This window comes from Triplophysa rosa, linkage group LG4 (assembly GCF_024868665.1).
Source record: "Triplophysa rosa linkage group LG4, Trosa_1v2, whole genome shotgun sequence".
NCBI lineage: Eukaryota > Metazoa > Chordata > Actinopteri > Cypriniformes > Nemacheilidae > Triplophysa > Triplophysa rosa.
The window spans coordinates 4,236,483-4,254,466 of record NC_079893.1 but is presented as its reverse complement, the minus strand read 5'-3'; the positions used below and the strand labels follow the sequence as shown (position 1 = coordinate 4,254,466).

At 36.5% G+C, this 17,984-nt stretch overlaps 1 protein-coding gene across 4 annotated transcripts in view; it reads right to left on the bottom strand.

Moving 5' to 3' along the window:
* Positions 1-17,984, bottom strand: part of erbb4a (erb-b2 receptor tyrosine kinase 4a) — a 132,612-nt gene that overhangs the window by 24,099 nt on the left and 90,529 nt on the right. For all 4 annotated transcript variants that reach the window (XM_057332312.1, XM_057332314.1, XM_057332313.1 and 1 more), the window contains exons 4-16: positions 14,815-14,949; positions 14,460-14,525; positions 12,211-12,329; positions 11,165-11,306; positions 10,945-11,058; positions 9,859-9,985; positions 8,871-8,944; positions 8,227-8,317; positions 6,189-6,388; positions 3,065-3,197; positions 2,073-2,166; positions 488-642; positions 93-137 (exon numbers count right to left, since the gene is read on the bottom strand). In XM_057332312.1, coding sequence (XP_057188295.1) covers positions 93-137; positions 488-642; positions 2,073-2,166; positions 3,065-3,197; positions 6,189-6,388; positions 8,227-8,317; positions 8,871-8,944; positions 9,859-9,985; positions 10,945-11,058; positions 11,165-11,306; positions 12,211-12,329; positions 14,460-14,525; positions 14,815-14,949 — 1,495 coding nt within the window. The remainder of the gene's footprint in view (positions 1-92; positions 138-487; positions 643-2,072; positions 2,167-3,064; positions 3,198-6,188; positions 6,389-8,226; positions 8,318-8,870; positions 8,945-9,858; positions 9,986-10,944; positions 11,059-11,164; positions 11,307-12,210; positions 12,330-14,459; positions 14,526-14,814; positions 14,950-17,984) is intronic.

Sequence of the window (17,984 nt, the reverse complement as noted above, 5' to 3'; positions counted from 1 at the left end):
TAGAAGCCAATTGAGTCACAGTTGAAAGCTAAATATCATAGTTTTGGGGTTAGATTTAGGGGAGCTGGTTATTTTTGTGAAGAGACTCTTACCTGTCCAACATCCCAACGCAGTCTTGTACTCTTGGACCAGTGCACCTAAAACACAAAGAGGTCATTCTTAAAACTAGTTATGTACTATCTTGTCTCACATTTGATTCCGAATCCAAAAGAGAAAGGAACTGACATTTGCTCAATACATATTTTAGGACCAAACCTAGAGATAAAACTGCATAACACAGCTCTCTGAAGTCAACGACACATTCTCTCTGCTCTCAAATCCCCGGGCTCATGTGTCTAAGACTGAACGCAGTAACCGAGACAGCTTTACCCACACGGGCAATTAGGTTAGAGCTTTGGGCATATTGTGCTTGATAGAGTTAAACAGTTAAAGCAAGAAAAGAAGCTTACAAATAAATTTTAGTGCAAACATAAGCAAACAGCCTCACCCCTGAGTGCAGTTGGGGTGGCATGGGTGACACTCATTGTTGGTCTCAGCATATTTGAAGATGAAGCTGTTTGCTCCCTGTAGACCATCGGGGCATTTCTCCACACAGTTGGGCCCATCTTTCAGATGCAAACACTTCACACAGTGGTCTGGACCCTATTATAGAGAAGATAATATAAGAAAACATAAAAGTGTCTCAATACGCTAATGCACTGTGACTGTGCAGCGAAAAGGAAATATTTCATTAAACAGATTCAGCCATGTATTATCTTCCCATTATGGAATACTCCATTCTGATTGGTCAAGCGCTGCATTCGGCAGACAAATGATGTTGTATAAGGACCCCTAAACTGTACGTTTCACTGTTGCACATGGCAAACAACCACCTACACTTTTTCTAGATTCACATCTCATTTGCAGTCATGCCTTTGTCAGACGCTTTTATCCAAAGTGCCATTTTTCTGAGTATGTGCATTCCCTGGGTTTCGAACCCATGACCTAGAAAGTGCGATGTCCTACCAATAGGCTTTAAGCCGAACGTCATACACAGAAACCGGAAAACAAGTCTCGTCGCATCCGGTTTAAGTCTTCTGTATGCGCTTCATTACATAAAGAGCCATTTTACTCAAAATGCCTTTAAATTAGCTACCAAAGAGGATCAAAAATCAATGCCCATCACATAAACAGATTGATATACTGGGCCCTATCATACACCCGGCGCAGCGCAAGTGTTTTTATAAGTTTCAGCCCGACCCAGTTCTCATTTTCCCGTCCTGCGCTGCGTTGTTTAAATAGCAAATGTATTTGCGCTCATTTGTGCGCCCATGGGCGTGTTTAAAAATGAGGTGTTTTCAGGCGCATTGTTGGCGCGTTGCTATTTTGAGGAACTGAAAATGGCGCGAGCGCAACTGGCTCTTAAAGGGAATGAGAGATGAGACTCTGATTGGTTTACTGCACGTTACGCCCAAAAAAAACCCATTACTCATTAAGAGAATCGGGACAACCAGTTTAGACCATGCGTCTGGGCGCGCCGACCGTTTTCCCGTCGTTAAACTAGCAAAAGTGCATTCGGAAACAGCCTGAGTGCACTTGCGCACTGCGCTATAGACCATGCGCTTAGATCGTGAAAACAGGGCCCACTGTGTGTAAAAGTTTTTCTTTTCTTCTCATAGACATTTTAATATAAAAATAGCACAAAACGCCTAAAAAATGGAAACAGCTAGCTAGAGTAGCGTATTACCTTAAAAATTCATAGATATCGCTGATAGTTAATCCAACAAACGGATGTAATGAGACCTGTTTACCGGTTTAGTCATGTGACATTCAACATATACTGTACATGTATGTAGTGCCTATAACTTTGTGTTTATTGACCACATTAACACATACTTTAGGAAAAGAGTTTAAACATCAAACTGTAATTAGATAGTTGAATGAATTTCTAATCATGTTTACTTTGTCATTGTTTGGGAGATTAGGCTATGACATCATAGCCAGGAGAGAAAAACATGAAAAACATAGCAAGTTATGATTGGAAATATATAAAATCCAGCAATAGATGTAACATCTAGATTTTAGGGTCTTACCGGGCCGTGGCAGGTCAAGCTTTTATCTCCGGCCTTCTCACACTGGTTGTCACATGGAACACAAACTGAGCCGTTGGCATATTCTCGCACATCACTAGAATAAATGAACAGCAACTGTTTATGAGAAATATATTAAATGTCATTGTAGTACATAGCAGTGTACCCTAAAACAATATTAAATTGCATTTTGACTAGTTTATATAAGTGGCCCAATTAATGTTTCATTTTGAGATTGTAGGGTTTTTTCTTACACTGAATACTGTACATGGCATTAAAGGTCTTTGTACACAGAGACCAGAGGCTATTTCCATTTAACTCCAAATCTTGGTCAATTAACTATACAAGCCTACAAGAAAATCCATAAAAATCAATTGAAGTGAAAACAACTCGACTGCTTCGTTTGTTTCCACAACAATTGATTTCTCCATTGAGGGCATGATCAGATTTTTTATAAAGGCAAGACGAAGGGTTTGAGCGTTTCAATTTCACTCCCTAAATGTCTCGATATAACACACGCAAAATGCAAAGTAGTCTCATCCCAAAAGATGAACTCAAATTCTTTCCCAAATCATTGAAAGAAAGATAAACAAATGCATTGCATTTGAAGCCTGTTTTCATGTTTACTTTCTTATTTTCTTTCCAGCTTGCCAGAAATGCATGAGGGTCGCTTCTTAAGAATTATTAAAAGCACTCCGATCCCTTGATCTTGATGGTCTGATCATGATGGTGAAATCGCATACAAATTTTCAGAGCTAGCAGTTTGGGGAAAGATCTCATACTGTATCTCCATCATTTACAGATACTACAACCAAAATAAAGGCGGCACACAAAGGATTATCAAACTTCAAGACTGAGCTTTAGAGGAGTCTGTTTGTTTTTGTAATGCGTCACTCTCATTTACAACCGAACAGTGTGAACTTTTTCTAGCACTGTAAAACAGGAGAGAAAACCATTTTCTGCGGCTGTGTGAATGAAACCACAGGTATGCTCACCCGTGATACAGGTTACAGGTCTTGATGCAGGTTTTTCCCCGGCTGAAGTATTTACACGAGAGGCACTGATCTGGACCCGAACCCCAGCAGCCTGCCTCTGAACACAGCGCATTGCACACCATCTGCTCTCTTACTGCAAAACACACCAGCACATGAAAAAACAAAAACAGACGGGGACCTGTTAGTTAGTTAAATCACTTAATGTGGATGAAATATGTTGAAGAAAACAATTTAAAGTTCCAGTGTATAAAATTTAGCGCCATCTAGCGGTGCGGTTGTGAATTGCAACCGACAGCTCACTCCACCCCTCCCCCTCCCTTTCGAAGCACTACGGCGGCTGACACAGAACTAAGATGTTGACACATTTTCGCTTCTTTGCCGAAGGAGATGACGGAACGTTCTCCGTACAGCAGTTTGTCCCTTTAGGGCTACTGTAGAAACAACATGGCGACTTCCATGAAAGGGGACCCACGGTGTATGGTAGGAATAGCTTATTCTAACGTATAAAAACATAAAGCTTCGTTATGTAAGGTCTTTATAAACCTCTGAAGACATAGTTATATATATTATATTGCATTTCTGTCAATAGATCCTCCAAATAACTAACGTTTTCGTTTTTCATCCTTTACAAATTTATTCTCAATAAAAACTTTTTAAAGTTAAAAATAAACAAACATTAGTTTTTGAGCAAGTGCATAAAAATCTGTGTCTGCAATCTTATAATAATGATTTATACAATGAACTGTCGAATATGATATCGTGGGTTACTGAAGATGTCATTTGACTTTTATCCATGTTAAAGGGACAATTCACCAAAACAAAAATGTCTGTCATCATTTACTCCTTCAGATAAATCTAAACCCAAATTATTTTCTACAGTATGTTCTGCTAAACACAAAGGAAGATATTTGGAAGAATGTCAGTAACCAAATTCCAAAATCATATCCCCCATTTACTGTCATAGTAGGGAAAATAAATACTATGGGAGACAATGGGGGATGAGATCTGTTTGGTTACTGACATTCTTCTAAATATCTTCCTTTGTGTTTAGCAGAACAAAGAAATGTATACAGTTTGGGACAATCTGAGGGCGAGTAAATACTGACAGAATTTTTATTTTAATTTTTGGGTGAACTGTCCCTTTAAGATTCATACATAAAACAAACTTCAATTTTATGTTTTAAACGCATATAGAAGCAGACTGCAGCTTTAAAGAATACTCAAAATTCACTACAACTTGACCTATTTATAATGTTACAAGGAGGTTACGCAACTGCCAATAATGCATGATCGCTATCCAAGGCACATCATCTCAAACTGGTTAAAAAGTGGTGGCCAGATTGACAACAACAAAAAAATCGATGTACAATGATCATCATCCACAATAAATAGTGTTGCAACACACAACAAAAGCCTTGTGTCCTTCATGACTTCTGTCTGAGCTGTTGGTCAGTCGTGTGGCTCGGTCTGTTTTGATCGATGGTGTGTAAGAGACTAATGAATGAGCCAGAAAACAGCCTTATTGATCCACTTATTATGGCACTAATTACACGAGCACAGCTTAGGAAACGGCCTGTTAATGTCTTCATCAGCATTACATGTGTAGCTTCCACTGGAAACATCTTATTTTAGTGCCTCATTATTGTTTTCGGGTCACTTCAACAACAGAGCCAGATTATTGTCTCTGGTAGACACAGATTTGTTATTAGAGTTTTATGTGACAGAAAACGTCCCTGCTGCTTGAAAATAAGTACAAAGTGTTTATTATAGGAATAGTTCACCCAGACATGACATTTTTGTCATTGTTTTCCAATCCTGACGTCCGCCTTGTGATCTCGCACAAGAGCTGATAAATGCACACAGGAGAGCAATGAGTGCCGCTGTGATATTATTGTTAAGTTACTTAAAGGGACGGTTCACCCAAAAATGAAAATTCTGTCATCATTTACTCACCCTCAGATAGTTCCAAACCTGTACAGATTTATTTGTTCTGCTGAACACAAAGAAAGATATTTTGAAGAATGCCAGTAACCAACAGATTTCATCCCCCAATGACTCCCATAGTATACTATGGAAGTAAATGGGATATGAGGTCAGTTTGGTTACTGGCATGCTTTCAAATATCTTTCTTTGTGTTCATCAGAACAAATAAATTTATACAGGTTTAGAACATCTTGAGGGTAAGTAAATGGTGACAGAATTTTAATTTTTGGGTGAACCGTCCCTTTAAGAGCGTTCTCCACCAAAATCGATCGTCATTTACAAAATTACATTTTAATAAACAATTCTTACTGTCACAAACCCATGTATCGCACAAACATAGACCGCTTCATCGGACGCGCGCGCGCCTGACCCCCAGTTCACTTCCGGTTCCGGTGTTTGGCTAGTGTCTTATAATATAACTATTTATATTTTATTTAATTTATGTTCATATTAATTTGTATTATTGTTTTATTGTAAAATAATTGTATTAAATAAACAATTTGTTGTATTTTGTTGTATGTTCATTTTATTAAATAAACAATTTGTTGAATGGGTCCTGTAGTTCGGTCGCATTTATACAAACCGTATGGTACATTGACATCTAGCGGTTGAGCTTAGTATTGCAGTCTAAATTCAAAATATTGTAGAGACAAGTTTAGCCAAGTAACGCTTCTTCTCGGTTACTTCTGATTGTTATCAGAAATAATCTACAGGAACTCTATTGTTTGTGAATGTGTACCGGAAGTTCAGTTGGGGTCACAAAAGTGCGCATGCGCAGTAACTTTGTTTATGTTAAGATGAAACCGTCTATCGAATGTGAATATTGCTATTTCTAATATATCCTATATAACCCCAAATATAACCCATCTCCATCCCTTTATATCAACGACAAGATATCACAAGAAGCAATTAACTTGGTTGCATTTCTCGTGGCAACCAAACTGCAGAATACGATGCTTGATTCTCGGTTTAGTCTATTTAGAGACTGGCTTGTCTATCATGGAATCTTTTCAAGCCAATTCATCGCCGTAAGACGCCAGGATTATTATACTCGCTTCAAACATGATATCTTATTCAAAGCAAATCACAGTCAGTGAACAGATGGAGTCCCAGACGAGAGCTTTGATTGAAAGATACTCACTGCACTCTCTGGGGTCTCTGTTGTTTTTGATCAGGACTCGCTGGGTGCTGGTGCGGAACAGACTGGTCCAGTTTACCGTGTTGTAGAAGCACAGCTGACTGTTGTTGGTGATGTAAAAGTTACCAGCGCTGATTTCTTTCAAAGACTGAAACTGAAGTGAAGAGATCCAGCGCTGTTTCAGGATCAGTAGAGAAATACCACTGAGAAAACACGTGGAGTCAGTCAATAGGGTCATTAGGATGAAATTCCTGTTTGGTTTCCACCACAATACGATTGCAGCATGATAAAACAGTTTTCCGGTTTAGTAAAACATGATAACAATGCTACAGGCACTATTTTAAGCCCGTCAGCCTCAGGGAACGAGCATCGTTTTACTCGGACCTAATATGAAACGTGGGAATTCTTTGAAGTAGTTAATGAGAACATTTATGAATGCATTAGCAAAGGAATATTTAAATCATTTAGAGTTTGAGTGAATCTGTGAAAAGATTCATCTCAAAAATGGACTAGGAATGTAGGCTTGGGAAAATCATACGTATGTCCCAACCCCTCTGAAAGCACAAAGGAGCTCTTTATGACTTTTAATGCAATAGTTCAGCTGTGGGTTCTGGATGTTATAAATATAACAAACTATATAGATATTATCACTAATTCACACTTTCGCTATAGATATTATGACTAATTCATCCACATACAATACATACAACATCTATGAATATAAATGTCCCATTAAAACCCAGAAATAATTATTCATATAGATGAAGTTGCTAATGTATCTTAATGTATTTCCTTTTCTTTCTATATTTTTATATTGATACAATGCAAATAGTGCTACAGACATAAGCTTAAATGAACTAAACTGAAAATTGAATGAATATGCTAAGTAAGAAAACAGGGTTTATGGAAAGCATTACAACGTACATTAAAAATAAATAAACGAGAACAATGAATTGGATTCAATTACGCCACACACCGTAAATAGAGCATCATCTATATAATGATAATGAACTTCTGACTAAAATGTCAGCTCTAATGCATAAAAGCGTCTGCCAAATGCATACAGCCTTTAAAAAACACTGTTGTTAGGTCAAATTTGGACATTTGCTAGGTTGATTTTAGGACTGTCAAACGATTAATCGTGACTAATCGCATCCAGAATAAAAGTTTGTGTTTAGATAATATATGTCTGTGTACTATGCATATTCATTTTGTATTTATTAAAAAATATACATGCATATACGTATTTAAGAAAAAGATAAAATTTTATAAACGTTTATACTGCGCATATATCATTTAAATGATTGGTAAATAGAAATAAATATATCACAAAGTTGGTCAAAGACGAAAAAGGGTTTAAGCATAAAAACAATATACATTTTCCCCTGATTTACAGTAGACACCCACTAAAATATATATTAATACATATTTTTTTATATAAATATCAGTATAACAATCTTGTCAGTCATATTTACAACAAAAATCTATTTATGACATATTAAAAGACTAATTACTTAATTATGGATAATTAGTTGTAATTTTACATTTTTTTATTAATTTGCCACTATCCTAGGTGTTTGCTAAGGATTTTTTATATATTTAAAGCACAATAAAATGTTATATGCTCCCTTATTCTTTTATATATATATTAATATGTACAAGTCAGAATAATGTATGTAATATTGAATTTGTACATAAATATTGCTTTACACTGAATGACAATGTAACATTATCTCAACCAAATTTTGACATTATCTTCTCCAAAAATGTAGTAATGTTTCTTTTGATGGGGACATCTTAACGTCTTTGTATTTTTGTTGTGTTTTGTATATTTTTATAAATACAAAATGAACATGCGCAGTACACATACATATTTTGTGTAAACACAAACTTCGGTTCTGGATGTGAATAGTCGTGATTAATCGTTTGACAGCCCTAGTTAATTTAATCCAACCGTTGGGTTTGTCCATATTTACCCAACGGTGGAAACACTCCAGCGTTCTTTCACAGTGTTCATGCAAAATACGTCTGTGAATCTTACCTATAAAGAGACCGCCCTCCAATCGTGGCAAGGTTTGAGAAAACACCAAGATCCGTCATGTTTTCCGGCCAAGACTGGATGTTCAAGAACCCTAATAAAATAAACAATAACAGTTTGTTGCTATAATAGCCGACATCAGGTCAGTACTGTAATATTTCACAGCCAATCGGAGAATCCATTACATTAAACTCAAAGCCTGTAACGGGAAACGATTGCGCTAATTAAAAGAGCCAATTTCATTATCACCGAGCGCGAGTCTTGCGACGCATTGTTTTAATTATCAATTTGGTTTTCTCAGCGAAAATACGTGTTCTAAAGGTTCACCAAAAGAACATCCATCACGCTTTTTATTGCGTGAGTTTTTATTATGAATATGTTACTTTGCTGCTACACTCCATTAGCTATTTGGCACAAACATAAGACCACGTTTGAAGTGACAAAAGGCTTTTAACGCAGTCATAGCTCATTCCTTCGAGGCTTTATAAACAAATAAATACTGCATACTGTACAATTCTTGACAAAGAACATTCCCCTACTAAAAGGATAAACGTTGTTGTGTAAAGAAATAAAGCAAGTTAATGGTTTTGCACAAGGTTAGGCGAGTTTAATGGGTTGTCGTGTGATGAATGGAGATTGTCGCTCACCTGTGATTTCTCTAACGGTGCGGAATACATTTAGCCGATCGGGGTCCAGAGCTCCGATACCGTGAAACATATCTCTGTTATAAAACAAAGCCAGAAGTCATACACAGAGAGACGTTTTGTGTGTGTGGGGTTACAGATTTTGCACTAAAACTCACATTGTACTAAAAGTCACATTGCAAAAATCAAATACATTTATTTGTTTATTCCCACATATGAATGCGGCCCAGATAGGATTTGAAAATGTCAGATTCAAATGGGTTTTTCCCTGTTCACGCTGTCTTCCTAAATGAAAACAGATCTGTGTCACATGTGCGGGAAATGGGTGAACTTAAAGTCCCTATACGATCCACAGACTCTCAGACGGAAATATTTTTTATGTGATATTAAATGAATATAATGTAAAAGAATAACAGATTTAATTTTGGTCTGTTAGTTAGAAAAAATCCATGTGTTTAGAAGATGTAAAATACTGTATATAAAAATAAATTATTTACTTATTTATGCCATATATCGGCATTTAAAAGCTATTCGTGGCAAACTCAGATTCGGTTTCACCACTATACTACCAACAAAAACTTCACAAATAAAGATCATCATACACATAACTCAACAATGCAAATAATAAAATAAAATATATATATGCAGGATACAGTACGGTATACATGAAGTACATACTTCATGGCTTTGCAAACGGGTCATCAAGGTCATGGATTCGAATTCCAGACATAAGAACTACTTCAGTGACACCTGCATGATGCTTTTACTTTTTTCATTGCAACTACATGACAAAAATTCAAGATTAAAATCTACAAAATTTCTCTTCGACAAAAGAAAAAAATCTACAATAGAAACATGAATATATTCCATTCAAATGTTCATTTTTGGGTGAATTACATTACCCCTTTAAAAAAAAAAACATTTCTGAGATCATATCAATATCAGTGTCAGCATTAATATCAATATATCAAGTGAAGAGAGTTGGACTCACCCTTTGATGCCTGTGATGAGGAGGATGAGGTTGCCGTTGATCTTGGTGCAGTTGACAAACTTCTCGATGTTGCTGGAATCCACCGTTTGAGCCGTTTGAAGACTGCCAGTACCTATCCCGTCACACACTGAACACCACAAACATACATGTTGTAAAATACATAATTACAGCTTGAATATGTTTACAAATATTCCGAAAGTCGGTTTGACGTGCATTTCTCAATTGACAAACGAGCTGAAACATTGTTAGGATCTCATTTGTGATCCTTAGTGATTTAAAACCGAGTCAATTTCCCCTTCATTTTCAGCCTAATTATCATCAAACGTGAGTCATATGAAGATCGACTGATATGACCCAGTTTGGTGTCTGGGCCAATTCTCATTTCTGCTTGCTTTGCGAGCATCCCTCATTAATCTTTCCTCTATTTAAACCAACAAACTTCCATAATGATCGTCAAAGAAGCATAATGACATTTATGAATCCTGCTATTATATACATATGAACATTACTGCTTTACGAGTACGCTATACATGCAGTACATACTTCATGGCTTTGCCAACGGGTCATCAAGGTCATGGATTCGAATTCCAGGAAATGTACAGCCTGATTGCATTTAAAGCAGTTTTGGATAAATGTAAATCCAAGGGCGGTTTATGCTGGTTTCGTGCAGGCCTATAGCTGGTGAATCAATATAGATGGTGAAACAATATAGATGGTGAAACCAGCATCCTTTGACCTGGTTACTAAGCCCTACAGGCACAACAGCTTCCAAAAATAACACACGAGCGTCCAGTCACATCAAGTCCCAGGTTGAGTTCAGGTGCGGACAAAATACAACATACGCAGAAGAAATAAAACAGATGTCCACAGTCTGATATTGAAGATGCACTTTAATAATGAAAAGACTTTGTTCTTTTTTTTAAAGTCGACTTTTAATATCAATGTTTGCCTGTCTGTTTCCTTTGGCCCGTACCAGCATCCGCACACTGTATGCTAGTGACCAGCTGTGTTCCATGGACATCAATAAAAACTTGAATAAAACTCAAGACAAAGCGCGTATCTAACATCTTTCGTAACATTGCTAACCTTTCGGACAGATGTCTGTGCATGGGATGCACATCTTGATGTGATTCTCCTCGACTTCCATTTTGTTGCTCGGACAGGCTCGAACGCACGAGCTGTGATCCACCACAAAGTTATCTGTGTTATCAGACAACAGAGAGTATATTAGTTCATCAAAAAATGATATAACAGCAACCTAAAGTGAGGAAAGTTAACATCTCATGAAATGACCGGCGTCACTTACGTGGACATTTCTTGACGCAGAAAGCTCCGTACGTGTATTTGGCTTTGGGATTGAGCTCAAGTTGGAAGGTTGTTGGATTGTAGACGAACGGTTGGGGACATTGCGTCACACAGGCCCCGCTGTCATTGAAGTTCGTACAAGCCTGACAACAAAGAAAAAAGTGCGAGCACTTCAGTATTTAGATGTTAAAGTGAGTATTGAAAACACTATATACAGTGCACAATTATATTAAATCACTCCTTTGTTGACTTTAAATGTTAAAGGGATAGTTCATCCAAAAATGAAAAATCTGTCATCATTTACTTTCAAAACCTGTATAAGTTTCTTTGTTCCAATGAACACAGAGAAAGATATTTGGAAGAATGTTCGTGATTTTCAGTTCGGGGACATCATCCACTACCATATTAGGAAAAAAAATATTGTATTTTTTTGTTCTGTTGAACACATTATGAGATATTTTGAAGAATTTAGGAAAACAAAGAGTTCTGGGGCACCTATGACTACCATTTAATTCTTCCCACTATGGTTGTCAATGATGTCTCGGAACTGAAAATGACTAACATTCTTCCAAATATCTTTCTCTGTGTTCATCTGAACAAAGTAATTTATACAGGTATGAAATGATATGAGCGTGAGTAAATGATGACAGAATTTTCATTTTTGGATGAACTATCCCTTTAATATTATTGTTGTATTTAAGGTAGTCTGTGGTGCAGTTTCTTTTGCTGTCGTAGAAGGATGATGGCACATGTTGCCATTTTATTCATTCAGGTTGCTTCTTTATTCAAGTTAAAAACATATCAGTGCCAAAATATCATCGCGAATGCACACGCGAAATATATGGCAAGCGTTCACTCCTCTCTTGTTAAAACAAATAAGGCCATTTGTTTTTCTTCCTTAACACTCCATAATTACATGGTTAGTTGCATTTTATTGTTTGCATTTAGCATTATTTTGTCCAGACCAGCGGATTATTTCTGGGTCATGAACCACCCTGAACACTGTGTGCTTAACATCAGGAAAACACGAAAGAAGAATTGACGTACAAAGCAGTCCGTGTCTTTGGGTCCGTAGCAGCCGCCGGCACACTCGCGATGACAACAGTTACTGACGTACGGCCCGAAACAACGCCCGTCACACTGTTCTGCACATACCGTCTTTGTTACTGTAATGTAATAAATACAGAATACACGAAAGAGAAAACGTACAGATAAGACACTATAATACATGTGTATTCACATTTTGTATACAGTATGCATGATCCATGCATGCTCTTTTAAATACTTAAGATTGATATTAAAGTAAAAGCAGCATTTTCATATTGATACCCCGAAAAATGTGTCAAGTGTCAAGTTCTGTGCTTCAAAACAGACAGTCAAGAACATCGATCCGATCTACACACTGTTACTTTGAAGCCCTTTACACAGTACAAGATGTCTCGTGCAAGTCCATCACTTCAACACTCGAGAGGACATCATTCTCTCTCTCTCCTGTTTTTGCATTTTTTCTGTTATTACCACCCTCGCTATAAGCCGCATCACCAGCAGGTCACAGAGAAAGAAAGACATCCTGATAGAGACATCCCTCCCAACAGCTAATGAGCACACCTACAGTACCAGCCCACAGGCTACTGACAAAACCCGACTGCAGACTTTTGCCTTTTATTAGAGAGACTGTCAAAACTGAGCATTCACAACTCATGACTATGATGAGACTAAAAGAGCCCGCATCAAACATGTGACTCTCTGGAGTTTCATGTATACACAACACAACACAACACAACACAACACATACATATACACAACACATACATATACATAACACAACACATACATACATATACACAACACATACATACACACAACACAACACATACGTACACATAACACAACACATGCATATACACAACACATACATATACACAACACATACGTACACATAACACAACACATGCATATACACAACACATACATATACACAACACATACGTATACACAACACAACACAACACATACACATACATATACACAACACATACATATACATATACACAACACAACACATACATATACATATACACAACACAAACGTATACACAACACATACGTATACACAACACAACACATACATATACACATACACAACACATACGTATACACAACACAACACATACATATACATATACACAACACAACACAACACATACATATACACAACACATACATATACATATACACAACACAAACGTATACACAACACATATGTATACACAACACAACACATGCATATACACAACGCATACATATACACAACACAACACATACGTATACACAACACATACGTGTACACAACACAACACATACATATACACAACATAACACATACATATACACAACATAACACATACGCATACACGACACAAGACATACGTATACACAACACAATACATACATATACACAACACATCACATACATATACACAACATAACACATACGCATACACGACACAAGACATACATATACACAACACAACACATGCATACATATATACAACACAACACATACACAACACAACACATATACACTACACATACATATAAACAACACAACACATAAACACAACACATACACAACATATATAAACAACACATACATATACACAACGCATGCATATACACAACGCATGCATATACACAATGCATACATATACACAACGCATGCATATACACAACGCATACATATACACAATGCATGCATATACACAACGCATACATATACACAATGCATGCATATACACAACGCATGCATATACACAACGCATACATATACACAACGCATACATATACACAACACAACACATACATATACACAACACGTTTTTATATTAAAAATGTTTTTTTTAAAGGGCATATGGCACTTGGATTTTCTTGAAGGTCCTAAAAGTATATAGTTTGGTTCCAAAATTAGATACATCCTTTTTCAAAAAAATTCTAAATCATGTTTTTTTACTATGCATTGCAATTAATATCAATCAAACTGCAGTTGGTTTGTTTTGATTTATAAAAACTCAAAATAAAAATACAGCTAACCAACACAATAAAACACAATAAAGCATGTTAACATAATAAAAAACATGATTTTTGAAAATTGTAAAAACAGAGTTATCTCATTTTGGAACCAAACTCTTATAGGTACTGTCTATATTAATATAGTTAAGTTATATATTAATACATATCTATAGAAAATATAAAGCAGTGGAATAAAGACAATAATTAGTTTAGCATTCAAGCCTCACAGCTTTGGCATTGGTCCTCCTGGTGACCCCAACAACGTCCATTACAAGATCTATGACACCTTCTACCTGTGGAAAGAACCCAGAATGACATAACGCTTTAGTGCTTCATACAATAACAATGCAATCAAAACATTTATTTTAAATGTATCCGCTATGATCATTTAACAATAACCGAGGTGTAACCATTCACATTCAACATTCTTCTGTGCACCTCCTCTCTCTGGATTCATAAACATAGATTCAAAAAATATCATGATGTATAATGAAACAAATGTAATTATTTGTAATATCATTTATTAGTGGTAAAATAAAGCAACTACATCCATCAAGGTATTTTGTATGAACAGGTACTCACATGTGTTTCCACTGTTGTTGGAAGGAACCACCAGGAGTTCAGAACGGGGGTTCTTGATGATGTCATGCCAGTGGATGGTGTCAGCGTGGCACAAGAACCTGTTCTGATCCACATACACGCCCCCATTCAAGATTTCTGTCAGAAAACAATCAGTTTATTAGGTCAAGGATCATACAAATTATCATATGGCATTTCTGCCTGTCTTTGTCTCAGGGCTCTTATTTTAAAATGTAGTCACTTCCTGTTTTCTCCTCGTTTCCTGTCGCATTCAGGTGGAGTTGGAAATATCATGATTTTGAGTCTTGAGCACATGAACAACGAAGCAAAGTTGAATTTCCGAATGAGAAATTCTAGATAATACACGATTTGTAGAGTTGTGATGGCATGGGCAGTGTGGATTTCCAAAATCCAAAAATGATCAATGATCAGTGAATCAATTTCTGATGACAATGGTAATGAACAATTTTGTAAAGTTGTTTCAGTTTTACATGCTGCCTTTGACAACTAAATTTGACCAAACTCAACATTTTAATTTGACACCAATGTGTACGTGGTGGGAAAATAATAAAAATTCCCATGCGTTTTGCGATGTCTGGGCACTTTATAGCCATATAAATAAATTATTTATGAACGAAGTACACAAGAAAACTGTTTTGCTATACTCTCTCTACGTCCGTGTATTTTCCGAGGACTGTACTTTTTCAGATTTGTATCTTCTTATTTATTGTAGGTTGAACAGTTTTGTTAATGGTTTTAAGGCTTGTTTTAACATAGCAGGACACTTTAATGGAACAATATCCAGATTAAAAAAATACCAACACAATATCAAATGAAGAGAGAGACATTGCTGAGAAACTGTGTGTGATTACAAATGCGAAAGTTACAGTAGTTAAAGCGGCCCTAACATACGCGTTTTCTGCCATATACGTTTCTGCCAATCTCATATTAATCTTGAGTACCTATAGATTAGTATTGCATACTTCGTATCTTCGAAGAGTATTTAGTTTGATCACATTTATAAAAGATAGATACAGCTGTGCGATTATTTCCGAAAGTCTATGGCGCGTGCTGGGTGGGGGGAGGGGTAGGCTGAACTAAAGCACGTGCGCACCCATTGCCAACAAAACACAGACATCAGTTTCACTCACCGCATGCGGTTCATGTCCAGTATCTTTTAGCGCTGGGACGGCTCCATATATCAGTTTCAAACAATCTCCAAATCCAGCGTTATATCCACCGTTTATATAACATTCATCACCCAAATGCAAATCGAGCACAGAAATACTACGTAATACGCCCAACTAGTTTTTTGACAGGTTGACCATGTTAAGCATGTCAAGACAGTACGTATAACATTGTAAAGAAATCAGAATGCTTGAAACACCGTTGCACGGCCGCTTTAACACATTTAAGCAGAGCCATTACAACAGAGCATGTTTATATTGATGTACTGAAGTATGGATGAAACGTTCATTTATTTCAGATGTGTGTAATCTTAAAAGTTTCTGTTACCCAAAAGCATCACTCCAAAAGCCTTCTCCATCTTTTATATGGTTAAACCATCACGTTGTCTTTAATGAGCATGTGCGAGTTACACGGGCCAGACAGTTCAATTCTCAAATGTTTTTATGATTAAGAATAGATTTTTGCATCCCTGATTGGCATTTGTAAATGACAAGGTTTTATCAAGATCAGGATCAGCTCTCTCCAGTGCCAAAATCCTGTCTGAGAGTGTGAAAGCCAGTATCAGACACCTTGCATGGTTGGCTGGTTGTATTGTACCACGTTTCCCAAACACAATGAATGAGTCTGGAAGGAAATACAACTTGATACACATCCAAACACACACAAGCAAACAAGCTCTATAATGATCTTCTTCTTTATACTCTTGGGTTAACCAGTTCCTTGGGTGTATTTCAACAGATAATCGGTCTAATGCCTCCTAAATACCTAAAACATACAGTATATATACTAATATACTTAAGTATGATAAACTGAATACTGTCCTCACCCTTGATGCTTTTAAATCAGCCCTAAGATGCATTTCTAATAGAGATGCAACCTTACTAAATTTCTCCACCGATAGCCGATTTTTCAGAATGATATCTGCCGATTCTGAAGATTACATTAATATTTCCTTCAAAAATATTATTAATTCATAAAATAAATATTGAGATTGAACATCAAACTGGGGATGTTTCTTAACATTTTCGATATCCAGAGTGCAAATTCTTGCATTTCGTTGCGGATAGTGTGAAAATGTGCTTTTATCGACCAATTCCGATTATTGGCCGATATATCGGTGCATCTCTAATTTCTATAGCCCCAAGTCGAAAGAGATATTGTGCTCTTTAGAAGACTCGATTCTCTCCTTCAAAGTGTTTTTTACTTTTGAGTCTGCTAGGGGAAAGAGCCCAACTTTCCTCAACCTAAATTTAATATTTAGATTTAATATAGTATATTTCAAATCCCCATAACTATGAGATACAGTAAAACTGATGCTTGTTTTAAATTATTATTAGAAAGATGTCTTAAAGAATGAATGTTTGCTGTTCAGTATTCAAAACTCCGAAACTTTATTGCAAATGTCCGTAATACAACAGAAATGCATATTTAGTAACTAGGCTTCCTTCTCCGAAACCTGAAAATATTTTTCATAGAAAATCAAATGGCTCAGAGTGTATCCACAGTCTGAATCTTCAATTCTTGGAAAACCCGAACAAAACTTGGCTAAAAGCAAACGCAAAGAGCAAAGGCAGACCGTTCCCCTGACAATGAAAACTGAATTAAAGGACACTCGCATCTCCAGTGGAGTGTCGACAGAAAGTGGCCCCAGCTTAAGAATGCTACAACAATTTGAAATACTATATTAAATGTCAGGTCTAAAACATACACGAATAACACTGTGTTAGTCAGTAGATTCAAACTTTTAAACAGATTTTTAGTGCTTTATATGCTTTAAATGTCTCAAAATTATCGTACATGTTTATATGAAAAGTGCCCGAAACAAATATATATTCATACCCAAAAGGAGCACCCCTTTTTTCCGATTAATGCAGCAGAAAATATCCTCCTTTAGCTAAAAGATGGAAATGTATCACTACATGAAACTGTGAAAGAAATGCCAGTGTTTTCCATTAGTTTGTTTGACAGCAGTGAAGAGATTGTTT